Source organism: Martes martes (genome assembly GCF_963455335.1).
Source record: "Martes martes genome assembly, chromosome: 16".
Classification (NCBI taxonomy): domain Eukaryota; kingdom Metazoa; phylum Chordata; class Mammalia; order Carnivora; family Mustelidae; genus Martes; species Martes martes.
This window is the reverse complement of record NC_137904.1, coordinates 64,449,160-64,476,701: the sequence shown is the minus strand read 5'-3', so window position 1 is coordinate 64,476,701 and position 27,542 is coordinate 64,449,160. Positions and strand designations below refer to the sequence as shown.

General features: G+C 59.1%; 1 protein-coding gene across 7 annotated transcripts in view; it reads left to right on the top strand.

Moving 5' to 3' along the window:
- The first annotated feature begins 533 nt into the window (after positions 1-533).
- CSNK1D (casein kinase 1 delta) overlaps positions 534-27,542 on the top strand; it is a 33,016-nt gene continuing 6,007 nt past the window's right edge. The window contains exons 1-9 of one of the 7 annotated variants that reach the window (XM_080825510.1): positions 546-942; positions 8,144-8,254; positions 19,000-19,148; positions 19,619-19,847; positions 20,282-20,452; positions 20,823-20,971; positions 22,591-22,762; positions 23,354-23,493; positions 26,558-26,622. In XM_080825510.1, the coding sequence (XP_080681636.1) occupies positions 867-942; positions 8,144-8,254; positions 19,000-19,148; positions 19,619-19,847; positions 20,282-20,452; positions 20,823-20,971; positions 22,591-22,762; positions 23,354-23,493; positions 26,558-26,590 (1,230 nt within the window). In that variant the 5' untranslated portion in view covers positions 546-866 and the 3' untranslated portion in view covers positions 26,591-26,622. Of the gene's footprint in view, positions 943-7,365; positions 7,474-8,143; positions 8,255-18,999; positions 19,149-19,618; positions 19,848-20,281; positions 20,453-20,822; positions 20,972-22,590; positions 22,763-23,353; positions 23,494-26,557; positions 26,623-27,542 lie in introns of those variants that run through there. The other 6 variants (XM_080825514.1, XM_080825509.1, XM_080825512.1 and 3 more) reach the window with 6 other exon arrangements.

Genomic DNA, 27,542 nt, shown 5'->3' with positions numbered 1-27,542 from the left:
GAGCGCGGAGGACCAGACGACCAGACAGATGTCGGACGTGGGAGGACAGCAGCCGGCGGCGCAGCAGGGAAGGTGACGCAGGACTGGGGGGGGAGATGCTCGGTTGACCACGGACAGCCCAAGAGGCCCCGCACACCTGTGTCCCTGTGTCCCAGCTTGTGTCCTGCGGGTACCAGGATCTAGACGGACAGACAAGCTCGGCTCCCTCTTTCCCTCTTGCAAAAATCACTGCCTGGGGGCCTGTCCGGAGTCAGTCGCGGGGAGCCGCCGGGTTCCCGGACACCTGCCAGGACAAACGAAGGCCCCGCGCCAGCACGTGGAGCCTGCATGTGGGAGCGGGCAGGGCGGGGGGGTCTCCCGGGCCGGGGTGCAGCGGCGAGGCAAAGAGAGAAAGGGGGATGGCCTGGGAGTCCCGGGGTCCAGAGGACACGGGTGCGCACTGGCCCCTCCCCGCCCCGGCCCCGCCCCGCCCCGCCGCCGAAGCCATGGCCCCGCCCCTCGGGCAGCGTGGCCCCGCCCCGCCGGGTTGCTAGGGGAAGTGACGTCACAGCGCGATGGCGGCGGCTCCTTCAGGCAGCTGAAGGGAGATTTAGGCCCGGAAGATCCGAGTCCATCCGCGGCGGGGAGAGGGCGAGCGGGGTCGGAGGGGGCCGGAGCAGGGGCGGCGGCGCTCGGACTGTCCCATCCGCCCCGTATTGAGGCGCTGGGAGCAGCGGGGCGGCCGGAAAGCGATGGTGAAAGCGGGGCCGTGAGGGGGGCGGAGCCGGCAGCCCGACCCGCCGTAGCGGCTGCAGCGGCGCCGCCTCCCGGAGCTCAGACCCAGGAAGCGGCCGGGAGGGCAGGAGCGAGCCGGACCCGCCGCCGCCATGGAGCTCAGAGTCGGGAACAGGTACCGGCTGGGCCGGAAGATCGGCAGCGGCTCCTTCGGAGACATCTATCTCGGTGAGGCGCCCCTCCCCCCGGGCTGGGGCCGCCCCCCGGGCGGGCGTCCGCCCGCCCAGCCCCCGCCCCCTGGGCCCCGGGTCGGGGACCCCGCTCTGAGGACCCGGGGACCCAGGGACAGACCCCTCGGCCTTCGTCCAGCCACCGCCCCGGGGACCCCCCTCCCCGGCCTGCGGCTGGGATCGGGCCCGCCCCCCCTTCGCCCCGCCCGATCCGGGCCCCCGCAGCCCCCCGGGCGGGTGTGGGGAGGCCGAACTCCTCGGTCCTTCCGTGGGGCCCGGCCCGTGCTTCCGGGGGCACCTGCCCAGACGCGCGCCCGGGGCCGCCGGGGAGTGGTCCTGAGCCTCGGCCCGCGCCCCCAGCTGCCCGCCGGGGCCCGCCCGCCCGGTGTCCGCGCCTGGGTGTCCCCGCAGGCACACAAAGGCCACCGGGCGGGTGGGCGGCCCCCTGCGCCCTGTGCACGTGGGGGTGGGCACGGGGACAGTCCAGGGCGCCGGCTCGAGGCTTCCGCGGCCCGCGGCGCCCCAGCTCCCCCGGGTCTGGGCCCCGGGCCGCTGGACCGCAGGACCGAGCGCGGGGTCGCCGGGGCGGGGCGGGTCCCCCGGCGGGTCGGGCCGTCCCGGAGTGCATGTTGCGCACGGGGCAGGAGCCGGGTGGGGTTTGAGGGAGTCCGGCCGAAGTCGGCGTTGCCCTGTTGGCGAAATTAGAGGCGAGTGAAGTAGCCAAGCGCTGTCCTCGCGAGGCCTCCCTCCAACGTCAGGACGCTCGGGTGGGTCGGAAGAGCCCGGGGTGGGAAGCTCTGGGCCGGCGCGGGTCGGCGCGCGTCCGAGGTCGGGGTCGGGGGTGAAGGCGCGCCCAGCGGCCGGGCGCACGTTTGGGGTGGACACGCTGTGCTGCCTTCTGCGGGGCCGCGTACCTGTCGGGGGCCCCGCCCCAGCCTGCCCTCCTGCCCCCGGGCGTGCTGGGTGCCGTGTCAGAGGCGCGCGCGTGTCTGTGGAGTCCGTCCCGGCCTTCGGCGCCTTCTTACCCACGCAGCGAGCCGGCGGGGTCGCGCTGCCCTCGGCCCGCCGTCCCGCGGACCCGTGCTGCTGACCCCAGCTCGCTGCAGAGCCGTTTCTCCCAGTCGTCCCGGCTGCGTCCTCGCGGCTCTGGCTTAGGGAGAGCCGCCGGCGGAATGTAAACGGTTTGCATTATTTCTGGAACAGTAAATTTTGGCTGAAGTTTTTTTTTTTTTTTTTTTTTTTTTAATTTATTTGACAGAGACACAGCGAGAGAGGGAGCACAAGCAGGGGGAGTGGGAGAGGGAGAAGCAGGCCTCCCGCCCAGCAGGGAGCCGGATGCGGGGCTGATCCCAGGAACCCGGATCATGAGCTGAGGCGAGGCAGACGGCAGACGCTTAACGACTCAGCCCCACTGGGTGCCCCTTGGCTGAAGTTTTAACCCAGGGTGCAGGAGCTGTACTGAAAATCCATCCACTAGCCACCCTTACACGGGAATCAGAAAGTGGCTGTTTCCAGACTTTCTGTCCGCTGGTGCTTGCCCGCTCTGTGCTTTCTGAAGCTGCTGCGGGAGCCCAGTCTGCGTGTTCGCCACTGCGACCTCCGGGCCGCGCCTCGTAGCTCTGGATCCACAGATCAGGCTGACCTGTCCCAGAGGGGTCTGTCCTCTGTCCCCAGGACCGATGGGCTGTGCCTCTTAGGCCCTCGCTCCCAGCAGCCCCACAGCCCATCCTTTGAGGTGCACCTAAGACTCAACTGATGTTTCCTGGCGGCGGCTCTTGGCCCACACAGTGGTCCATTCAGGCTAAGCGCTGCCCCACTGAGGAAAGGCGATCTTGTTACGTCAATAACCTGTGGCTGGAAAGCTCACCAGCTAGGGTGGTTAAGGGTCAAAGATGGCTGCTCCGAAGACCATGGGAGGGAGGGAGTCATCCATACCAGTTTTTTCCTGTGTAGATAAAGGCGTAAGTTAAGGAATTGGGTCCTCATATCTTGAAAATTGTTATGTGCCCCATATTCTGGTGTGATTACAACTTAAGTCACTTCCGCTGTCATTGCACTACTGATCCGAGCGCTCTCGACTCCTCTGGATGGGTTCACCACTTTGTGGTCCTGGCGTGCGGGGTCTTGGATTTCCGCCTGGAACTTCCTGTGCTTTCACAGGTTGGAAACTGCGAGGAGGCCCATCTTTCAACTTGCTGAGGGCCGTGTGGACCAAGAGAGCCAGTGCTGGCCTGCCTTCCCGGCAGCCTGCTGCACTGACACGGTCAGGGAGCCCTGTGCCCTGCCGGTCATTCCAGTCCTTCCCACGGTTGCCCTTTTAAAGGGGATAGCACGTTGGGACTATTTCTCCAATGCCTGGACTTCAGAAAGTTTATGTACTGGACTTGGGCCACTGTGGACCCCAGAATGTGTGGTCCTGATCCTCAGTCTTCCTCCAAGCCTGCCAGATCCCAGAAGCTCTTGGGAAGGACGGGCTGGGAAGGCCTTGGAGCTCGTGTGTCCTGTACAGCACACACTTAGGCAGAACGTTGCCTGGACTCGGTGTTGCCAGTGGGTGTAAGGCAAAGCTTTCCCAGCCCTGCGCCTCCCTCAGCTTTAGCTTGCACATGCTTCGGTCCCTCGCTGCCGGAGGTGATGTTTTGTGAGGCGCTGGACACCAGGAGCCTTTTCACTTGGGGTCAGCGTACCTCTTGTACACCTCCTGACGTTGAAAACGGGGAGGGCCATGTTCTCAACGTGGACCGCATGTTCTCTGTGAGCAGTAGAGCAGAGGGAAGAAGGGAGTGTGTGCAGTGGCCGTGCTGCAGTTGGCACAGCCTCTGTTCTGTTCAGCCAGTGTGACAGTGTCTGCGAGCCCCCGGTTCTGTCTGGTCCTGTCCATGTCTGTCTGCTAGAGGCTGGCAGAAGGGTCCTCGGGGCCCTCCCATCCCCTGCCTCTGTCATTCATGATTGGCGGAATGGAGGTTTTCTACCTGCCCATGCCCCATCAGACCCTGTCACTCCATTTATCAGGGGATGGCCACCTCTGCCCACATGTTACCTGGGTGGACCGTGCAGTCTGACGTCATAACCACATAAACACCTTTAGAGAGCTTAAGCTTAGTAACCTCTTCATACTTGGTTTTCATGTTTTCCCTCTCACGGACTTTCCTTTCCCTTCAGGAGCAACGTGCAAGGATGTCTGGCACACAGTAGGGCTTCCGAAGTGGCGGCTGCCTGGCCGCGGGGAGAGAAGACCAGTTGCCTGAACTGGCCGAAGCTTTCCTAGGGTGGCGGCTTAAGCTCCGAGAGGCCCTAATGAGAGGCTGTGAGCCTGCATCAGTTGCCTTGTCAACGGTTGCCCCGTGAGAGTGACCTTTGCCTGGTGACCCAGAGGCCGCTCCCTCTTGGTTTGATAAGACAGTCCTCAGTGGGTGTCGGGTGGAAGGACAGCTGCTGTCCCGGGACGGAGTCAAGCCTGGGGTTAGGTTCACGTAGTTCACCATCTGACTTTGCTCAACTTGAGAGACGCAATTTTGTTTTCTTAGGACGACCACTAACCTGTGTCTACGTAGAGACTAGTACCTTTGCCTGGAGAGAGGAACTCGTACCCGACTGGGTGGGGTTCCTTAGCTACCTCCGAGTTGAGGTTGTTCGGGAGATAAAAGTGCTTAGTGTAAACAGACACTGTGGATTGACTTCTGACCCTGAAACCGAGTGCTCGGTGGGGTCTTTCAAATTCTTGTTCTCTGTCCAGAAGTGCTTGTAAAAGTCAGTTATACTGAAGAACCAGGTTTTGTAATTTCCAGTCCTTCCCAGACCATGATTTTTGTAGAATAAGATTAAAATGTCACAGCAGTGTCATTTTGCTGTCAGAGCTCCTTGCTGCTCTCTCACTGCCCAGTATCGGTCCGCGCCCCCCCCCCCCCAATAGGCCGGTGGTGGTTTGAGTACCAGACTTGGAGCAATACTCCTAGTGAAGTATGAGGTGTGAGGCCAGCCCCAGGAAGTAGGGCAGGGCTGCAGGGCCATATAGACGGGTGGGCCTCGGCTTTGCCTGTGATGTTTGCTTCTCATGGAGTGCCCAGGAATTAAAGCTGGGCGGCTTGGTACATCTACCTACTGGGCAGACATCTTCCAAAGAAGCAGCCCGGAGTGTCTGCTGTGCTCACATTTATCTGCAGAGCCCAAGCCGGCTCTCTTTGGATCATGTGACCTGGCAACTTTCACAGTTATGATCCTAGGGGGAGGCTGGCCCTGTTTTCAGGTGTGATCCTGGGGGAGACTAGCTCTGTTACTGGCGTGATCCTGGGGGAGGCTGGCCCTGTTGCCGCTGTGATCCTGGGGGAGGCTGGCCCTGTTGCCGCTGTGATCCTGGGGGAGGCTGGCTGTATTGCGGTGGTAGTCCTGCAGGGAGCCTGGCACCGTGATAGGAGAATGGAATTCAGGGTGTCCTCCACCGTTGCCCAGGGTCATCTCCAGGACCGTCAGGTCGGTATTGCTGGATTGATGGCAAGATGTTTGCGTTATCAGGCGCAACAGAGTGGAGCTAGAATGCTCTCTGCCTTTTTGAAGGTACTGGTCTGGTAGCTAGTTGGTGTGGGTCCAGGCTGTCTCGTCATTGAAGACCTGCTTTGTGGCAAGGGTGACGGTGCTGACGTAGTTGGTGGAGCAGGAGTGCTCTCGCTGAAGGCCCCACGCTCGGGCTTTGGGGAACAGAGTTGCTGATGTAACCAGAGAGCTGAGTCATCCGTTTCTCTGTGTCTCCTGGGCTGGCGGGTTCAGCTCCAAGTCCAGGTCCTCACAGGAACTCCCAGTGCGTTTCGTATTTGCACAGTACATTGACGATGAAGTCATTTCTCTTGTAATTGGATAGATCATCGCAAGTGCGGGTAGGAAGGACAAAATGTATTACCTGTCTTCTTTCTGAGTGCCCACAAGAGTCTCTGTGGAACGGTAAATGAAGTTCTTAAATCTAGGGTGGTCACTTGCCACGATCAGATGGCGGTCTCCCCTCGGTTCTGCAGTCGGGCCCAGCAGAAGCCCTGCCCGTCTCGCGGCCGTCTGAGAGGGCCCGAGGAGACTTCGGGGGTTCTTGGGTGTTGAGTGGCCACAGCAGCAGCAGCACTCCCGCAGGCTGATCGTGGCTTTAGTGCTTACCGATCGTACCCGTCCTTTGCCTGGGAATCTCAGAGTACTTTGTGTCTGTGAGCCCACTTCTCTGCGCGTGTCTCACGAAACAGGCTGCACTTCTCCCCCTAACCCTGTGGAGAGAGAAACCAGGCAGCTGAGGTGGTTTTGTCCAACACCAGGATCTCGTTGAGTGGGACACGTCCTGGGGCTGTTGAGCTGCTGGAGCCAGTACAGGTAAACGTACTGCTGGGAAGGAGGAAAGTGGTGTAAGCATCAGACCCCCTTAACCACGGGGGACACGTCCCATGACCCCCAGGGGTGCCTGAAACCGCAGACGGAACTGAACACTACGCATCCACCTGTGTTCCCAGACGTACTGACCCATGGTGATGTTCATAAACGATGTGCAGTGAGAGGTTCCCAGCAGCGGCTAATGATAAAACAGCAGTTGTAGCGCGCACTGTACCGGAAGGTCTGTGATCGGGTCTCAGAGTAACCTCACTGCGCTTTACTCCCCTTTGCGGTGACGCCGTGAGATGGTGCCGCGCCGACCTGACGAGAGGAGGGAGGGGAGGGGTGCGGGCCTGCGAGCTCGGACGAGGCTGCTGCCGAGCTGAGCGTGGGGCAGGAGCACAACCATCTGTTAAGAGACCACAGTTGGCTGCAGATCAGGGGGACGCCTGGATGTAGACGGCGCTGAGGGGAAGCTAGGTGTGTGCTGGGCAGGACTTCCGTGTTCTCCCCCGCTGACGCTTCTTGAGAAGGGTTCACGGGCACAGCTTCGGGGCCGTGAGAGCTCAGGAGCGTTTGTGTGTGAAGTCTGGGGCAGGGTGTGGTCACATCAGCAATTCCTTAATTGGAGTAAAACAGAGATAGAACATTTTTAGATAAAAACTCTGACTTTACTTTCAAACCCGTGGGCTGGTTATTGGGAGGTATTAGCAGATGTTTTGCCAGTTTTAGTATAAAATAACAAAAGGTATATGGTAGGCATGTGTTGACGGGTCTCATTTGGGCTCTCAGAAAGGATCTATCCTTCTGGTCCAGTGTCCGTAATAAACGCACAGCAGGGGCGCCTGGGTGGCTCAGTGGGTTAAGCCTCTACCTTCAGCTCAGGTCATGATCCCAGGATCCTGGGATCGAGCCCCGCATCGGGCTCTCTGCTCAGCGGGGAGTCTGTTTCCTCCTCTCTCTGCCTGCCTCTCTGCCTACTTGTGATCTCTCTCTCTCTCTCTCTCTGTCAAATAAATAAATAAATAAAATCTTTAAAAAAAATAAAACGCACAGCAACGTCCTGTTCTTCGGGAAGGGAGAGGTTTGCAGGAGTCTCCTATGGGAACCAGTTCCGCTTGAGAAGCGCCCTGACTGTTCCAGGATGCATGTGGCTCAACACCCAGGGCGGGTGGACCGAAGCCAGGTGGGTGTTTCATAAAAAGAAAGGCCCAGGGGCGCCTGGGCGGCTCAGTGGGTTAAAGCCTCTGCCTTCGGCTCAGGTCATGATCCCAGGGTCCTGGGATCGAGCCCCATATTGGGCTCTCTGCTCAGCGGGGAGCCTGCTTCCTCCTCTCTCTGCCTGCTTCTCTGCCTACTTGTGATCTCTGTCTATAAATAAATAAATACAATCTTTAAAAAAAAAAAAAAAGAAAGGCCCAAACCCACCCACACAGGCCTGTCCAGGCAGTGTGGAGAAACAGGGAACATACAGTCACCCGGGAACTCCCCCACTGCTTGGCCCTGGGTGGGCGAACACGGGGGCTGACCGGTAGGTGGACTGGAAGGTTCAGGGCAAAAAAGATGGGAATCCTTGCAGAGAGGAAGACACTGCCCTGTCTCTGAGTCCCCTACTGACGTGATCAGAGTGGGGACCTATGGGAGTGGGTGAGGGAAGACAAAGTAAGACTTTTCTATATGTATCAAAGGCTTCCAGCTTAAAGAGTGAAAGTAATGGTGATTCTCCATGGGGTTTGTCAACTACCGACAGCGTTTCATAGTGGAAAGCAGAGTGGAGGGTGTGTAGTGTGTTGTGGCGTTGCATTAGGTGGTCAACGCCGGGTTATTAACGTTTGCTGTTTTCTTTCCTTGCCAAGGTACGGATATTGCTGCCGGAGAAGAAGTTGCCATCAAGCTTGAATGCGTCAAAACCAAACACCCTCAGCTCCACATTGAGAGCAAAATCTACAAAATGATGCAGGGAGGAGGTATGCCCTTTACCTGTTCGAAAGAAAACCCGGGTTGTATTTGATGAAGGCGAATGCGTCATGAATCGCAGCCTCTGGTTTATTTGGGAAAGGGAGGAAAACATCCCTACACTTGACTCAGTCACGTGGCTTCCTTCAGATACCAGGAGGCCTCCCGAGGGCCTCGTTCAACAGAAAACGTGATTTTCTGCTTTTCCCTAGCCCCACATTAGCTAGTAGTGTTTTTGAACTCAGGGTTCATGTGAATTTTGACTTTTTAGGCACGCTCCTGACTGTTGGGTGTGCCCCGTCAGTCACACGCTTTGCTCACGGCGTTCTGTAAAGCCTCTCAGACCTAAGGGTGTCTGATGTTTGCGAGCACTCATCCTGATCTCAGAGTCTAACTTTTAGAGTTCCCTGGACTTCCAAGTAGTCTGGCTAATGGAGCGGGTGGGGATTTTGCTGGGGGTCTCAGAGTCCCAAAGACACTGCAGCGTTAGGAAGGACCTGTCCGTCCTTCACCCCAAGGAGCCGCCCTTGGGATCAAGGCTCCGTGCCTGAAGAACGGCTGCGCCGCATCCCGTTCGGAGACCCTTCGTGGCAGAGGCGGCGGAAGCCTCTGGTGCTTTCATAGTTTGGGGTGCTTGCAGCGCTTTGCCAAATGAAAATTTGTCTTCAGAGGCCGAATTTGCTTTTTTCAGGTGAGAAGGCAGCATGGGTGGTGATTCCACGCTGGCGTCTTCCCTCCACAAAAATGGTTTAATCTGTGCTGCTACTGGCAACCAACGTGTCTTGCTTCACGCAGCGACAAAAGTCCTTTAGCAGCAGAAGCATATCAGAGCAACACGGACAGTCCTGCAGGACCCATCACAGAGGGCATCTGGGGCATCCTGTCCCAGCTTTCTTGGGACCAGGGTCGGCTTTGGGCTCTGGACTGGCCCCGGGGATGAAAACACCTGTGGGCCCCAGGGAGTGGTCCTCAGAGGGCCCAGCTGGTGCGCCTGCCCTCTAGTGACACCCAGCAGAGGGCTTCTCAGGCATTAGGGACAGTCTCCACAGCTTGTCAGGTGGTGACTCCGGGCGTGGCCTTCATGGTTGACAGGGCCTGATGGCCGGGGGTCGAGGAAAGCTTCCAGCTTGAAAGCCTGTTGAGTGTTAACAGGCCGCATCTCTGTTGAAAATCTGTAAGCCGGAGGGGAGGGCCAGAGGGCGGCAGGGAAGAAAGCTGTCCCTGCTGCCCCAAATAGGAATCGGAGAAGTGGCTGACACTGAGCAGAGAAGAACTTATTCCCTTCGGGGCTGGTCTTCGCCGTCCCTGGACCGCAGCTGTGTGCCGCGGGGCTGAGGGCGCAGGCGGCAGCGTCCCATCTCACTTTGAATCCTTGCTCTAAGATTTGTGCCCCTCCTCTAGGATCCTAGAAACCTAGGCTCTTCTCCTGTGCGGCCATCCCCCATGTGCAGGTTGAGTTGTACTTCTGTTTCGGACATGCACTTGGTGGATATTATCAAGGTGCTTTAAAAAAAAAAAAAAAATCTCAATTTTTGAAAACAGATGATGTCCATAAGCGCAGCGTCCATGATTCTGGTAGTGTTACGTGAGCTCCTGACCACCACGAAGCTGGGACTGCGGACGGTGCGGGGGTGCACGTGCTGTCCGTCCCCCTCTGCGTCACATCTCGTGCCAGTACACACAGACCGCTTGGTTGTGGTAAAGGGACGGCCAGGGTCTCTGATTGTGGCTCTTCAAGGCATTCAATGCTGCGTTCTGGGCTTCCTTGCACGTGGAGGAAGCTGAAAGCTGAGAGGCCGCCGTGCACTCTCTGGCTTGCCGTGCGGGGTCTTCTGGACGATGGTGGTGTTGCTGAGCCTGGCCAGAGAGAGCAGCGCTCAGGCGGGCTGGCCACCTGCGGGAGGAGTCAGCCTTGCCTGCAGACCCTGGCACGTCTGCTGCCGCTACCATCGTCCGCAGTGGGTGTCAGCCAGCCTCGTGTCCTGAATGAGGAAACACGCACAGATGCAGAACTTCCCAGAGGACAGAGATTTGAACCTGAGCATCATGGCACCCAGGCCACTGTTGCACAGCAGCTCTGCTCCTGGGGAGGCGTGCTGCTGCCCTTCCCGGCGGTCAGGAGCGCACCCCAGATGCTTCCACCTGCCGCGAGTCTGCCGGCAGGGACGGAACACGCGGAGTAGCAGGGGTGGGTCTCGTTCAGCTGCGCTGGTGAGCGACTTGGGTAGACATCAGGTTCTTTTCAAAGTGCAGTGGACTGCCAGACATTAACTGCTCTTTCCCATCCTGATGTCCCCACAGTGGCTTTGGCCAACCCTTTTTTGGTGATCCCTCAGTAAAGTACGTGAGCTTCTGGTCAAGGCTCAGGACAGGTGTGGCGTGTGCGAGGGGTGAGTGGGCCGCGTGTAAGGAGTCCGGGCTGGCAGGGAGGGTGGGCCGGCACCTGCCAGTGCAGTAGAAGCTGGCAGCATCCCCCGAGTTCACTTCTCTCGTCCTGTGTCCTGGTCCGTTCCCATGCTGTGTTTTGGACAGGCACTATCTTTTTGTTAAGAAGTGTTTCACGGTAGCCAAGAACGTGTGTAACCTGTGGGGATCCACACTAAACTGAATGCCTGTTGCTCCCCCCTGCTTGAGAGGCAGTAGGTGCCACCCCCCCCCCAAGTGCCCTCATGTCAGTCCCAGTGCGCTCTGGGAGAGAAGCCACGGTCCAGAGTTTGCCTCTGACATCCCTGCCTAGTTTGCTCTAAGTTGTTGTTTCTCTGTCACCCGTAACAGATTTGTTTTTAAAAATCCAGTGGCTTTGTCAGAAGGTTTGGCGGTTTACAGTTGTTTCAGGTTTGAATTGCCGAAAACTGAAGATTTGTATTTGCATTAATGTTGAATATTGAAACTTCTCATAAGTAAAAATGAGAAGCACTTTTGCCTGAGCCTGTCCCCTAGTTTTTCCCTCCCAAGCATAGGTTTTGGCATCGCTGGGCTCCTTCAGGCGTTGAGAGCGACGCATAGTGGCGCCAGGCGACCCAGTTCCCATCCGAATGGCACATGGGTGGGGGCAGCGTGCTGGGTGGGGGCAGCGTGCTGGTTGCCGCCGCTCTCGCCGCACGGGCCTTGCTTGCTCCTGCACGGGCCCCGCAGGGGCGTGCATTCTCCGATTTCTGATCTTGCCGTCCCCAGAGGAGCAGTCTGGACAGACGGCGGGAACATGCTTATGGGTAGCTTAGCTGATTGCTTCCTGGGGCCTCACCCCTCGATTCTCTGGACAGTCCGCTCAGGACAAAGCAGGCTACACAGAGAGCTTAGCGTCTTCTGGCCAGAGAACTCTCACCGCAGGGCTCTCTGCCTCGACCGCATTTTGTCTGCTCCCTGATGCCGGGGTGATAAGGCATGCTGGTGTCCACCACTAGAAAAAGTAGGTGCCACCATGGGAACACCCCATCAGTGTCAGCAGACATCGTGAGTCCTTGGTGCTCGTCTGCCTGACGTACACCACACCGGAATCCGTGCGTGTGGTCTCCACGTAGCACACGGCTCTCCTCGACCCCGCGCGCTCCCGGGGTGCCGCTGCACCAGCGCGGCTGCGTTGAGTCACCTCACGTCTCCATAAGCAGTACTTCTCTCCTGCTCCGGCATCTTGCTCTGGGGGACGGTGCCTCGATGGCATCCAGACATCTTTTCTGGCGCGCCGCCTGAGAGCAGAATTGTGTTTCACGGCGCAGGCGAGTGCTCGGCTTGCAGGATGCCGTCGAGCACTGCTCGTGTCTGCAGGGCCGTTCCGTCCCAGCCGCTCGGCATCTAGGCTTCTATCGGAGCCACATCCTCTTGGTCTCGTCGTCACCATCCCTCTGTAGTGTGGCGTGGGGTGCCTTGGCTAGCACACAAGACGAGGGGCGTTAAAAATTAAGGGCATCTTTTTCTTCACCATGTTTTCTAAGGGGGACAGAAAGGGTCGGTGCGTGTGTTACACAGTGTTAGCAGATCTAACTATCACATCCGTATTGTCCAGGGACAGGGTCACTGAACCTGGGGGCTCAGCCTCGTGGAGCTTGGGAGAGGGCAGATAGGCACATGCTTCCCTCCTCTCCCTCCTTCCCCAGAAATTCAAGATTCCATACAGAGCTTTGGTTTCTTGCATTAAACATGGAGTTCCATTCACCCACATCCCACTGAAGTCTCGTGGCCCCTTGACTTGTGTGTCTTGTACCTTCACAGATGCTCCTGAGTGGCTTGGAGGCCCAGTCATCTTCCCCTCTTGGTCTCCCAGCCCCGCCCCCCCCCCCCCAGCACATCTAGGATCCAGGATTAGAGACCAGCGAGGCGGGTTTGGTCCATCTAAATACAGCAGTGTGTTTGGCCTGAATCATGTAAAAAAAACAGACTTGACTTGGGACGTTGGGAACGAGGCATGGAGTATTTCTGGCTTCTTCGGAATTTTACACAAACCTTTTAAGAATTGTGGAGACCCCCCCCCCCAAAAATTAAATGTTAGGGTGTTTGAGCTTTTGGGGGGGATTGGGAGTATAGAGGAAGGAATAGGGTAGGAGGCAAGTTTTCAGGACAGAAGATCTGGCCCAAAATAGGAACTAGGTGAAGGGGGCACCAAGAAAGGATGGCCTGAGATTACCCCTCCCCACCACGTGCATGCACATACTTCAAGAAGGGGTCCCTCAAGGCTGGGTTTCAGATCCTCTGCCTGGTACAAAGCCTTCTGTCAGCCTCTGGCTGTTTTTCTCTCAGTAGGAAAACAAGTTGGTAAATGATAAAACCCCAGAAGAACATGGAGAAAGTCGAGCTCGTGTTTATACAAGCCAGGCTGCCTGTCGATCACCCGGCCGGCAGCTTGTGAGTGCTGTGGGCACAGCGGACACACTGATCCAAGGGGGCAACTCGAAGCCAGGATGAGGCATGGCTGGTCCAGTGCCTTCCATTGCACTCACCACCGTGGCACTAACCACTGCTGTGGCGGGGCAGGATGCTGGCCCCGGACACCGTGGTCTCTGCAAGCCAAGGCAAGAAGACCCAGCATGGTTCAAGGTTAAGGGTTAGAGTCTTTGGTTCATATGGTGCCCAGGGGAGCTCAGGCTCTCTTACAACTTGTCATGACCAACTTGAATATTTTCAGACACACACAGGAACCCTGTGGCGCTGGTAGGTGCTGTGGTGCAGGTGCTGGTCTGAGCCAGTGAGGGACCTGGTAGGTAAGGGAAGCCTATGTCCTGAGATTGGAGGTCCAGAATAGGAGTCCTTCATCACTGGTCTAGACCAGCCTCCCCCAGCTGTGGCTTCCGCTCAGCACCTTCTCCTCACACCTGTACGCCAGCTTTCCTGTTCAGACAAATTCTGAGTCTTCAGGAGGGAGAGGTCAAGTCCTGGGGCTGCCCCGGGAAAAGCGGGGCGTTCTGTGCACTCCAAATAGTAATTTTGCTCGCTGGGGAGATGGCAGAGCTGCTGCCTGCCCCCTCCCCAGAATGTCTCCTCGCCCCGAGAGCCCGGTGCACAAAGAGGGCGTCACAGCGAAGTACACGGGAGCGTAAAGCCAGAACGCTCACCTCAAGGGCAGAGTTAGAGTGCACAAGGTCTGCCGTCTGTGCGCGACCAGGGCAGCTGGAAGCCTGGGAACGTGGGCCCCAGGGCACAGTGCTTTGGGACAGTGAGAAGCAACAGTGTGTCTGGAGCGGCGGCTGTGAGCTTACGGCGGCCGCAGCGCCCTTCTGGCCCTCACCTCTGGCCAGCCTGGCCCCTGAGAGAGTCGTCCTCACGGTACCGTGCAGTGGCCCCTGGGTGCATCCAGGAGGTTCTCCGTCCCTCCCCGAGTCGTGGGCGTTCAAACAAAGATGCTATAACGTGTGTGTGGGTATTTGCATGGACACTTAACTTTTGTCGTGGGTGAGTGTCTGGGAGTGGAATGGCGGAATCAGAAGCAGGTGAATATTTTTCCTTTTTGATAAACAGTCAACTGCTTTCCAGGTGGCTGTCCCTTACACCCTTGCCAGCAGTTAACGGCTTTGATGGTGTCTTTCCAGCAGTTTATCCGTCGTCTGAGTGATTGGCTTTACCGCGGAAAGCTGTCCGCAGTACTGCTCCGCTAGCCTCTGAGCGGCTGTAGAACCTGCTCCTGGCTGATCTCTCACTGCGCCTTCTCGCTTTTTCCCGCCGGCCTGGTTAGAAGGTTACCAGAAATCTCAAAGAACATGTTTTGGTTTCTATCATTTTTCTCTCTTTCTTGGTGTCTTGTTTCATTGATTACTGCTGTGATCATTTGTATTTCATCTGTTCGGGTTTAATTTCCTGTTTTCTGAGAGCATCGATCTGTCTTCTCTAATACAGGCGTTTTGTTGCTATAAATTTCCCCCAGGTGCTCCTGGAGCACGTCTCATAAACCCTGACGGGTTGTGTTTTCATTTTCATTTAGTTCAGAACGCTTTCTGTTCCCCTCCGGGTTGCTCCCCGATCCGTGGGTTACTTTGAAGTGGGCTCTGCAGCTTCTCAGTATTTGGGGGCTTCCCAGGGAGCTCTCACTTCTGATCGAATTCCATCGTCGTCTGGGGGCACAGGCCCGTCTCCGTCCGCTGCGGGGTCTGTCCGCTGACGGCCCGCCGCGCCGCTGCCCGGGGGGTGCGCGCGTCCGTCCCCTCGCAGTTCCGCGGCGCGTGTCCTGAGGCTGCGCCGGGGGCCGCGTGAGCTGCGGTCCCGGACACGCTGGTGCTTTATCCTTGTAACAGGCGCATCCCTGGAAACGCTGTCCGCGGCCTACCGCGGCCCATGCGGACCCGGCTCTCGTGTCCCCTTCTGTCTAAAGTTGGTGTCCTGCGCTGTCCTTCTTACAACCTGCCTGTGTGGAAAGGGCGCGCGTTTCTCTCTCGCCTGAGAAAACGCGCCTCGTGTGGTGTGTTGAGAGGATGGATGCCCGATGTGGTTCCTGACCCGCCAGGGTTTGGTTGACCATCTTGCTGCTGGTTTTGTCTCCCCTCCTCCCTTGCCTTCTTTTTGATTAATGTTTTATCTACTTTTTTTTTAAGATTTTATTTATTTGTCAGAGAGAGAAGGCGCGCACAAGCAGGGGCAGCAGCAGGCAGAGGCAGAGGGAGAAGCAGGCTCCCCACCGAGCAGGGAGCCTGACTTGGGGCTGGATCTCAGGACCCCAGGGTCATGACCTGAGCCAAAGGGAGTCACCGATGGAGCCACGCAGGCGCCCCTTTGTTTACATTTCTTAATGGTTTTTCGTACGATTTGCTCCTCTGCTGGCTCACTAGCACCTCTCTGTTACCTCAGTGACTGAGTTAGGGTTTGTCGCGTCATCTTTGACAAATCGTGCTGTGTCCTTGCCGCGCTCCGCGCTTGGTGTGGAGCAGACGGGCCTGTGACGGCGCCCGGGGCTTCCCTGCCGCGGGCCCCGTGACGCTGTCCTGCAGCACGGACGTTTGCGTGTTACAAACCTGCATCGCGCTGTTGTTTTTGTTTCAACAGTCACGGCTTTTAAAGGGGTTGAAGTAGTGGTAAAAGCTCTTGTGAGTGAACGTCGTTGTTGCTTCCGGTGCTTTCCGTCCCTTCGTGTGGGCCCCACTCCCGCTGCCATCGCTGCCTTCGGCCCGAAGGGCGGCCTTTCCCGTCCGTAGCAGCGCAGGTCTGCTGCTGAAGGGTTCTTCCGGCTTTTTTATATCTGAAAGTCTCATTCGTCTTGGCTTTTGGAGGTTGGCGTCCTCCGTGCTTGAAAGATGCTGCCCTCCCGTGCTCTTCGTGCCTCCCTCCTGCCAAGACGTCCGCAGCGATCCTGGTGTTTGCCGTCTTTACGTGACACGGATTTCCCCCGGCTGCTTTCGAGATGCTCTCTGTAGCCCTCACTGGGGTTCGATCCGCAGGCGCGAACATTGATGTGAAGGTCGTTATGGCTCTTGTGTGTGCGCTCTGTGGCTTTACTGTCTTCGCCCGGCTGCTTCCTGCGCCATCTCCGTCCCCCTCCGTCTTTCCTGGGGGCTTTGGTGGCTTGAAGCCGGCTCCTGCTGCTTCTCCGGTAGCTTCTCTTGCTTTGCCTTCGAGTCCCACATCTTCTGCACCATCTGGTCTCAGATACGGTGGTTCTCTGCTCTAAAAGTTGGATTTGAGTCTTTTATAAATCTCCCATGCCATGCCCTCATGTAGCTTTTTAGACACAGAATGTAATTAGAATTTGTAATAATTCTTATTTAGATTTTTTTTTAAGATTTTATTAATTTGACGGCACAAGTAGGCATAGTGGTAGGGAGAGGGAGAATTACACTCCTTGCTGAGCAGAGAGCCTGACGTGGGGCTTGATCCCAGGACCCGAGATCATGACCTGAGTCTAAGGCGGATGCTTAACTAACTAAGCTACCCAGGTGCCCCGTTCATTTATTTTTAGAGAGAGAACAGGGCACATGGAGCGGAGAGGAACCGAGGGAGAAAGAGAGAATCTCAAGCAGGCTCCTTAGTGAGTGCAGAGCCAGACACAGGCCAGACTCGGGGCTCAGTCCCACGACCCTGAGATCATGACCTGAGCTGAAATCAAGAGTCAGACACTTAACTGACTGAGCCACCCACTTGCCCCTGTAGTAACTCTTACTGTCCTCCTCTGCTCAGTCTCGCATCTGAACCCGTTTTAGGTGATCGACCGTTCCTCAGTATGGATGTTTTCTGCTTCGCATCCCTGGTAGTCTGGATGCCGGACCTTGAGTTTTACTTGCTTGTGTGCTTGGTGTTTTACTCTGTTGCTAGGGGTCTTTCTCTGCTCAGTTATGGGGTAAAGTCAAGTTATTTTATTCTGTTCAGTGTTTGCATGTCTGCCGATAGTCAAGGGAGGAAGGGGCAGTCTTAGGCCCACACGGCTTTTGTCCTGTCCTGCAGCTCTGAGTGTTTTCACTGCCTCACGTTTAATGTCTTAGAAACCATTTTTCCACATGTTCTGTGTTTCCAGCCTTCTGGTCTTTGCCGGTGTGAGCGGCAGTTGGGCTCCTGTGACTCCATCTTGTTTGATACAGAGTAGCTTTTAAACTCTTTAAAGATAATAATAGTATCTGTTTCTGACTCAGGGTTTCTTATACCAAAGACATTACTCATAATGGAAAAGACTGATATGTTTGTCTTTGTTAAAATTTCTCATCAAAAGGCTCCAGAAGAAAAAAAAAATTGCCTCACATAAAATCAACAATGGTTTAGTACCCAGAATTTTTAAAGAATGGCTATAAATAGACAAAAGTCTCTCTGATAGGAAAATTGGCAAAAGGCAAGGGTAGACATTTCAGAGAGGAACAGCGTGTGGCCAGTACATATACGAATGAAAGATCCCAGCTGAGAGTTAGCGAGACGCTGGCTCACACCCCTCCCCTCGGCTGATGACAAGCAATCAGGTGGTCTCGCACCAGCTCACTGCTGCTGGGCGTGTGGAGTGGGCCGTCCGTCTGGGAAACAAGGTGACATTACCTCCTAGTCAGACAGCTTATGCTCTGTGTGTGCAGGCTTGTGCCCGGGGAGACTGGATGTGAACAAGAATTTCGTGTGTAAGAATTTCCACCCGTGAACATAAATAAGGGTATACTTAGTAGCACCGAACGCAGACAGTCCAGATGAAAGACTAGATGAATTGTGACCTTTTCTCCAAAGGGAATACTATACAGCATGCATACTGTGAAAAAAAAGATTTAATAAAAAAATAATAAAATTCAGGTGTCTGGGTGACTCAGTCGGTGAGGCGTCTGCCTTCGGCTCAGGTCATGATCCCAGGGTCCTGGGATTGAGCCTCGCATCGGGCTCCCTGGTCAGTGGGGAGCCTCCTTCTCCCACTCCGTCTGCCTGCTGCTCCCCTGCTTGTGGTCTCTCTCTCTGACAGATAAAATCTTTTTTTTTTTTTTTAAGATTTTATTTATTTATTTGACAGAGAGAGATCACAAGTAGGCAGACAGGCAGGCAGAGAGAGAGGAGGAAGCAGGCTCCCCGCTGAGCAGAGAGCCCGATGCGGGACTCGATCCCAGGACCCTGGGATCACGACCTGAGCCGAAGGCAGAGGCTTAACCCACTGAGCCACCCAGGCACCCCTGACAGATAAAATCTTTAAAAAATCAGTAAGTGAGTAAATGGAGGGAAGAGACAAATCTGAGTACTGTGTGCAGGTGCTCTGCCCTCGGGAAGTAGAACATGACCCCCCCCCCCATCTCCAGAGTGGGGGCTCCACGGAGTGACCTCCTTCCAGAGAGAACAGTACACACACTGGGGAGAATGAACACACCCCAGCCCGGGCTCAAGGTCCCGTCCTCGGTGGCGAGTCTCACTGAGAACAGAGACCCCTGACGTGAGGGGATGAGAAGGCCCTTCGGCTCTGCGGTCTCCCTCCCCAGACCCGTCGCCCGTCCTCACACGATCCCGACGGAGGGATGGCCCCAGAACCACCCCTCCGCCCCGCCAAGAATTGCCGGGCCCCCTAATACCAGGGACGTGAGAGACTGCTCGGCCCCGAGGAGCCTGAGAGAGACATGATGACTGGGGCGGAGAGAGGGTGTGACAGGAAAACCAAGGAAACCTGAACGAAGTGGACTTCGGTTAATGACGGCGACAGCGAGCCAGGCTGGTTCCTGGTTTGGGACGTGCAGCTCGCTGCTTGCCTGTAGGAAGCTTTCTTAGCGTCTGTTCGCCCCCCACCTGGGACACTCTCCCATTCTCTCCCGGTGTCGCTTCCAGCCACTGCCCGCCTGGCCCTTGTGTCCCTTGTGTCCCTGTATGTGAGCATAGGCATGTCGGGTTTCTCTTGCAGTGGGCATCCCCACCATCCGGTGGTGCGGGGCGGAGGGGGACTACAACGTCATGGTGATGGAGCTGTTGGGGCCAAGCCTAGAGGATCTGTTCAACTTCTGCTCGAGGAAATTCAGCCTCAAAACCGTCCTGCTGCTTGCTGATCAGATGGTAAGAATCGTGTCTCTGAGGTGACAGGGAGCCTGGGCCTGCAGGACACGGCTTGGCGCGAGTCAACAGTCCGATGGCACTGTGCCTCTCAGTGCCCAGAGAGAGGGTGGGGGTGCCGTCACCTTTGCCGCAGGACTGTGACTGGGGGCTGGGTTTGGAGATGTGCGGGTGGCTCCCAGCGGGTCCCTGTAGGAAGGACTGCTGGTACAGACCCTCGTCAGGGAGGGGTGGTCCCGTCATCTGCTGTCGGTCGACCCCCACCCCGGGGGCCGACGAGGGGAGCTGTCCGGCCATGTAGGGGTGTGGAAGACGGTCTGTTTGGCAGCCTTCCCTGGTTGTGGAGTTGCTCTGCTCTGGCCAAGGACCGCGGGGTGTGCAGCTGAGGGCACAGCCGTCCCTCTGCCGAGCAGGGGCCTTTCCCGAGGCTGCTGCTGGAATTCAACCTCTGGTCACTACTTCCCTGCCTGCAGATCAGTCGCATTGAATACATTCACTCAAAGAACTTCATCCACCGAGATGTGAAGCCAGATAACTTTCTCATGGGACTGGGGAAGAAGGGCAACCTGGTGTACATCATCGACTTCGGGCTGGCCAAGAAGTACCGGGACGCACGGACCCACCAGCACATCCCGTACCGTGAGAACAAGAACCTCACTGGGACGGCGCGGTACGCCTCCATCAACACGCACCTTGGAATCGGTGAGCCCGTGGGTGCTGGGGTCTCCCGTGCCCCCGGTCACTAGGCTGCCTGGGGCATGGCCATCTCTTAGAGAAAGGCCAGCCTCTTGGGGGACCCCGGGGAAGTGGTCAGCACGTTTGGCATGGAGGCTGTCGTCAGACCTTTGTAGCAAAGTCTAGCTCTCCCGACTCTGGAAAACCCGTTGGGAGGTTTGGTGGCGGCAGGTAGATGAGTGGTCGGACTGCCTGACGCTCCTTGTAACACTGGTGTCACTCATCCAGGGGTGTCACAGTGTCCTAGGGGCAATCAGGAGCGACTTCTGGTAAAACAGAATCCCAGACTATTTTTCTGTGGTTTGACAAGTTCGCTTCTACAGTCAGAACGTGCCTGGGGTCTTAGCTTTGCGGCTGCAGGCGCGTACGTACTGTCCTTGACCCGTTTCCGTCTTTCCCAGAACAATCCCGGAGAGATGACCTGGAGTCTCTGGGCTATGTGCTCATGTACTTCAATCTGGGCTCTCTGCCCTGGCAGGGGCTGAAGGCCGCCACCAAGAGGCAGAAGTACGAGCGGATCAGCGAGAAGAAGATGTCCACGCCCATCGAAGTGCTGTGTAAAAGCTACCCCTGTGCGTGTCCCCGACGGCAGGCGCCGGGCCGGCTGCGGTCTCGGGGGGCAGTGGGGGGCGCGGGGGGGCGCGGGGGGCCGGGTCCCGGACAGTCAGGAGTGTCCTTGAGCTGGGGGCGGCCTCCTGCCCTCGCTGCTCCTTTACCTTCTGGGGCCGTGACCCAGGGAGTTTGCGCATTCGTGTGGAGAGAGGCCGCGGGCGGCACTCGCTGTGCTCCGGGGTGCTCTTCTTAAGCGTCCGTGCCCCGTGTGACCAGTGTTTGAGACGCCGCGTCTCAGCATCCTACGCGTGCGGCCGTGGATGGGGGCCGTCGCGCCACCGGACACCCGGTCGGGGAGTGCTGGTGAGTGCCGCGTCTCTTGTCTCGCAGCGGAGTTCGCCACGTACCTGAATTTCTGCCGCTCCTTGCGCTTCGACGACAAGCCCGACTACTCCTACCTGCGGCAGCTCTTCAGGAATCTCTTCCACCGCCAGGGCTTCTCCTACGACTACGTGTTCGACTGGAACATGCTCAAGTTCGTAAGTGCGCCAGCCCGCTCTCCCCCGGCACAGAAGTGCGCCAGTGGCTCCGCCGGCCGCGGGGCAGGCTTGAGAAGGCACGTCTGCCGCACGGGGGGCCGAGTGTCCCCGTGAGGGCCGTGGCCCGGGTGGGCCCCCCCCCCAGGGTGGGAGGTCCTGAGAAGCAAGAGCCCCAGGAAGGGAGAGCGGGCGCGGCCACATTGGCGCTGGGCCCCAGGAGCCAGCGGAGTGGGTCTCCCAAGTGCAGGTCTGCGTGGAACCGCGGCTCGCTCTTGACTGATAAATCTGTAATTGGAAGGTACGTGCGTGACAGCTGTCGGCGTGGCTCCAGAGTGCGTGTCATGCAGGAGGGTATGGCCGAGACCATGGTCTCCGGCCGGGTGGGGTGACCTCTTGCCCCTTGTCCCTCTGACCCGGTCGTGCAGGCAGGCGAGCAGGGTGGGTGCCCGGAGAGGTGCTAGGCAGTGGTGGGCTTCGTTGCCGGCCTTGTTAAACAGGCGCAGGTGTTTGCATACACGCAGCCCTCGGGCTTCGATGTGTTCCTTCTTCTAATCTGGCGTCCCGTCCAGGTCTCTTGTATGAGTCTAATTCATTAATTTTCAGGCACCGTTGCCAGGAAGTTTCAGGGGTTTTTTGGAACTTCTACTTCGCTTTCCATTACAAATGTTTCCTGTTTAGTTAGCTTAAAAGAGAAATTGGGACCTTTCCAGGGTGACAATCAGATCTGATGGAGGAGTGGAATCTCCTCTTTAGAGGGCATAAGACAGAAAGGCTTGTTCCGTGGCCTCGCAGGTACCAGGGTGTCTGTGCAGGGTCTGTGCCCTGCAGGGGCCAGGTGCCCCGCAGCAGGCTGGCTCCGTCTGCGCGACCACCGATCGCCCAGTGTCGGGGCGACCTTCTGGTATCCTCACCCTCCCAGCGGGGCTGGCTGCCCTTCTCCGGGCAGGGGTGGAGAATGAATCTCCTGGGCTTCACAGTGTGCATGTGGTGGGACAAGCAAGCGCTCGGCTCTGCGCTGCGGCTGGGGAGCGGGCACCGGTGGGTGCGGCTGTGGCAGTAAAGCTTCGGTGGCAGAAACCGCCGGCGGCCGGATTCGGCTCGTGGGCTGCGGTTTGCAGACAGATGCGTCACAGCACTGTTCCTTGCAGCGGCCCCGGAGTTGCACCCCCACTCCTGGGTCATCATTCGCTCAAAGTAGAACCAGCCGGGGTTGCCTGCGCTCTTGTCGTGTGGGCCCTGGCCCCACATCCGCCCAGGCTCTGGCTGGGCCCCCGCCAACCAGATGCCACCGCTTCTGCGTGCTTCTCGGATCCCCTAGATTGCGGCACCTCAGGCCCTCCGCCGACCCAGCCTCATACGATTTCCCATTCCTGTGTGGATACCCGGGGGGAAGAGGCCACCCGGTTGCCGTTAGTGTTCGGGGTTCGGAAGTGCTGGGAAGGCCTCGTCTGCGCGCTCCCAGGGTCCAGGGCAGGCTTCTGCCCTCGAGGGAGGGAGGCCTCGTGCCAACCAGCTACATCACCTTGGATGGCTTCTCTGACAGCAGGGGACAGCCGGGCCCTTGGGGTTGTCTTCCACCCAACCCCGTTCAGTCGGGTCTTACGCTGTTTCCTTTGCAGGGAGCCAGCCGGGCTGCTGATGATGCTGAGCGGGAGCGCCGGGACCGAGAGGAGCGACTGAGGCACTCCCGAAACCCAGCCGCCCGTGGCCTCCCCTCTACGGCCTCTGGCCGCCTGCGGGGCACCCAGGAAGTGGCTCCGCCCACCCCCCTCACCCCTACCTCACACACTGGTGAGTGGGCTAGCTCCGTGTCTCCCCAGCAGGCACCGGAGGGTTCTGCTTGTGTGTCGGCCGCTCTGGCTGTTGGAGCCGCGGGGCCCCATGCGGGCTCACGGCGGGCACGCGTTGCGGGCGAGCCTGAGTGCCTCCGGTCCTGGTAGACTCTGGTTTCTGAGGATTGGACGGCCAGGGGACGTTTCTTTCTCTTTCTCCATCATTTCTCTTTTTTGTGACACGGATTGCTCCCTACGAGCCTCTCAGTACCCACCCCTCCATCGCCTCCGCGGGCGATATCGGAAGCATGGGGGCCTCAGGCTGCCCTCCTGCTGGACTCCTGTGCCTCGCTCCTGGGAGAGTCCCCCAGGGCCAGCACGCTGGCGTCCGGCAGTGCTCCGCGGGCCCTGCCCACCACTGCTGACCTCGAACTCGGGGTGCAGGCCGGCTAGGGGTCAGCTGCCTGTGGCCGCCCTGGGAATCTGGTGGTGTGTGGCAGTGCCCACCCCCCTGTGGTGCTGGATGCCGAGACCGCTGAGGAGGGGCCCCCTCGTGCTGGGTCGGGGGTCTGCCCCGAGCCCTCACCGCCCCTCCTGTCTCCTCCTCCAGCTAACACCTCTCCTCGGCCCGTGTCCGGTGTGGAAAGAGAGCGGAAAGTGAGTATGCGGCTGCACCGCGGCGCCCCTGTCAACATCTCGTCCTCCGATCTCACGGGCCGGCAAGACACCTCCCGCATGTCCACCTCTCAGGTACGCGCTCCGCACGGGCACCACTCCCGGCTCACCAGGGTCGGGCGCCGCGGGCCGCAGGCCTCTCTGGGCTGCTCTGAGGCCAGCAAGCAGACTGGGGAGCGGGTACTGAAGGGCTTCCTTCCTCCCTCCTTTCCTTTCTCCCCCATTTCTGAGTTTTACCTGGAGAGGGACACTCTGCCCCTTGCGGCCGTGCAGCCCCTCGGTTGGGAGCCTGAGGCGGGCTGTGCGGGCGAAGGGCTTGGCTCCCCAGCCGTGCTGCGGCAGGCGATGGGGCTTTTTCTCTTCTGCCGCCGTCCTTGTGGCCCCGGCCCGCGCCCCGAGCCAGCCCTGGAGGCCGGGCCATCTTCCCATGCAGACTGGCAGTGCCCCGGCTGCTCATATCGCGTCTGTCGCGGGCACACACGGCCTGTCGCGGGCACACACGGCCTGTGGGAGGTGACTAGTGGCCCCTGTAAGGTGGCGTGGGCCAGCCTGTCGGAGCCTGGCACCAGGCGATGTGCCGCGGGTGAGGGTTCCCATCTCCTGAAGTCCCTGCCCGCTTGCGTTCTTTCTGACAAGGCAGGTGTCCTCAGGGAAACGGTGGGGTCACGCGGGTCCACTCGATCCTCTTCCCTCTCCGGCTTCGGTGCCGTGGCTCTTCTCTGTGCTCGTGTGTGCTCCGCAGATGAGTTCTTTCCACACACACGGACTTTCTTCTTCGTGTGGCCTTCAGGGCCCTGGCGGGTCAGAGGGCATTTCTCCTGCTGCGGCGGGGATCTTCCGGGCTGCCTGTGCCCCGTAGTGTCTGCTGGGTGGACAAGCACTGGTTTCAGGAAGGCCTGGAAAGCCCGCGTCCTGGACTCTGCACTCGGGCGGCACCCCTCTGGGTCACCGTGGCCGCTCTCGCGGGCGAGTTAGCACTGGGCTCTGCCGTTGGCAGGTGCTTGGCGCCGGGTGGGTGGGCGGCTGGAGCACGCGGGTTAGGAGAGCGCAGGATCTGTGAGAACCGCCCAGAACCGCAGTTCTTCCGCGTCGGCTTGGTCTCCGGCAGACGGGCGGCGGCGGGAGCCCGGGCAGAGGGAGGCTCCTGGGCTTTTCGCTTCTTCGAGAGAACGTACAGTTTCACTCTGAACACTTCTCGTGCGTCAGTAGTTCGGTCGGAAGCGGATTGGGTTTGTGTGGTAATTTTCTCCCAAAGAGACTAAGGGTGCAGGGAGTTTGAATTGTGGGGCTTAAGGAGTCTGGCCAGGGTCATGAGGTTGGGCCCGTTACGGCTCCCAGCCCCACAGCCCACCCTCCCTGCAGGACACGGGAGGGCTACGGGCTTCTTCCCACGGGCCCTGGAATCCATGAATCAGCGGCCGGGAACATGTCCTGGGCAGTGTCTGCCCATGCGTGGCCGAGAGCCCAGGCATGCAGTCTGCTCTGGGGCCCCGAACGCCCCGGTCAGGGACAGTCGGGGTCTGTCTGGACTTGGGATCCAGATGTGGGGCCTCCACCAGCGGAGATGAAGGGAAGGGGCAAACCTAATTCTCCTTGAGAGAAAAGAAAGTATCTGAGTGGTTTGGGACCACGGAGGAAAATGCTGGGTCTGTGCCCGGCTTCTCCTCCACGGCGTGGCCCGCCTCAGCCCGCACGCCCCAGAGCCTTCCTGTGTGGTCTTCCTTAGCTGAGGCGGGCTTGCACCCGGGGGTCCGGCACTTTGCTCTTGATTTGGCTTTCCATGTGGACAAGCGTACGGGGCTGGCCAGGAGGGAAGGGCCCCCAGAGATTTGATTTGGGGCATTTCCCTCTGAAAGAAGCACTGGTCACTCGAGGCGGTTTTTAAGGATCTTCATGTTGAGGACACAGCCTCTGGGGGTGTGTCCCCGATGCACTCCCGTCCCAGGGATGGCTCCCTTCTTTGGTTTTCCTGGTCACCCTCCAGCACGCTTTCTCAGGAGACTCTGCAGGGCAGCAGGAGGCTCTATCCGAGCCTCGCAACAAGGGGCTGACCCCCAGCCCGCCTGCCCCAGGGCTTTGGAAGTTCAAAGTGAGCGGGGCTGCTCCAGCCTCTTCGAGTCTGTAGGTTCCGGTGGGCTGCTCCAGCGTCTTCGAGTCTGTAGGTTCCGGTGGCGCTTCCCCCGCAGAAAGCGGGCTGCGGGCAGAGCCGGTGATGCTTCTGTTTGGTGCGGGTGGTCCTGCCCTGCTGGGGCTGAGGCTGCATTCCACCAGCTTCCCCCGTGGCTGCCGTTGCTCTGGGTTCTTTGTGCGCTTTGAGGAGGAGATGTTGTGTCCGGTGCAGATGTTCAAGACCAAGGGAGTAGTTCACCTTCAGCAAGAAGGTGCTCGAGCCACAGCCAGCCTGTGGGAGGACCCTGCCGACCCTCCCGCCAGGCATCGGAGCGGGGGGGGGGGGGGCCGTGGTCGCTGGTGTTCTTTGTTCTGACCCCTCAGCCGTGGTGCACTCAGACTGCGTAGGAGGGTGGCTGCCCCTTGCCCTGACTTCCTTCTCAGGGCGGCTTAGGCTAGACCAGTCCCCACGCTGCCGACCCCGAGTGTGAGTCTGGCTTGTCAGCCAAAGCAGCACGGAGCCCAAAGAGCATCTGGCCAGTGAACCTACTGCGGGTTTTTCTCTTCGAGAAGAAAAGGCCTCCTGGCTCCAGTGTTCTTCGTGGAAGGGGACCCAGTCTCTGAGCCAGTCAGTCCTTTGGTTGGTTGGTCTGCATTCATGCTCCCGAAACAAGGCCTGCGGCCCCTCAGTCTTCTTGTGGCCAGTCCTCCCCCGGCCCCAGCGCAGACCGCGCTGAGCAGCAGGCAGCGCCTCGGGAGGGGCCCGTGTAGAGGCCGCCGTCTGGATGTCGGGTTCGCGCGCTGCCTGAGGAGTGAGGAGGGTCTGCCTGGCCCCTGGTCGGCCTCATCAGCCCATTGGCCTAGAGGAGCAATTGCGGCTGCTCTCGTTTGGGGGCCACTCGCCAGGTCCCTGGGGTCCCTGTGAGGCGGCACAGCCAGTGGTGGACCTGGCGGAAGCGAGGTGAGGAAGGCCTCCGTGTCCGTTGCCGGCAGAGCCCTTACCAACAGCTCTCTTTTCCCCCCACCTCAGAATAGCATTCCTTTCGAACACCACGGCAAGTAGCTGCACGTCTCCCCGTTGGAAGGCAGCACCGGGTGAGTGTGCTCGCGTTGGGTCTTGTCAGACAGCCGGCGCCGGGCGGGGTGGGCGCTGACCACCCCAGCGTCCACCACGGGGGTGCGCAGGTGGGACTGGGCTTGCATGCCAGGTGTGCCGCAGGGAGACTGCCGTCCCTCTGCCCAGTGCTTTTCCTCATGTGGATCCCAGAGCAGCCGTGCTCGGTCACCCAGTCCGGGGGCCAGCAGACCAGAGAGTCTCCGAACGGGGGCGGCCCCAGGACCCTGCCCACCCTTGGCTGGCCGTTGGCCCTGCGGCAGTCTCAAGAGTCCGGGGCCTGTGGCAGGAGCAGGAGCCCGGGGCTCTGCGCTGGGGCTTGGCTCCAGTGGTCCCAGGACACTCGAGCCGCCCGGCCCCGGGGTCCGTGGTGCGGGGCGTGTGTCGTGTCGTGCTCAGCTGAGCGGCCATGCTTGGTGGGGGCTCTTGCGCTCTCGCTGCGGGAGTCTCCTGGTGGTCTCTGCCGCCCTGGCTTTGTCACTCTCTTCTTTCGCATTTATTTCTGTCCTCGTTTGCTTTTCTTTTCGAGCTCGGTCTCTGCTCAGCGTCCCATCCGTGCTGCCGTCTGTATTAACCCGTCAGCCACAGCCACCTGCTCCCCGCCGTTGGCGCATGGCTGGGCGTCCGAGCCAGGCTCCCTCCGGTCGGGGCTTGCTGCTGCTGGGGGACGGCCACGGCTCCGGCGCGACTGCGTTCTCAGGGGCACCTCGATAGGGGCCGCTCTTCATGCCTCCCCCCACGGGGACCCCCAGGGCCCACACAGCGCCTGGTCCTCGCTTTACAAAACACCAGGTTACTTTCCAGGAAGGAGTGCTGGGAGCGAGTACTTCTTCCCGCTAGGACTCTGTCTGGTGCGATCGTTCTTGGGCTTCTCGCTCCGTGGCCACCCGGTCTCCTTGCT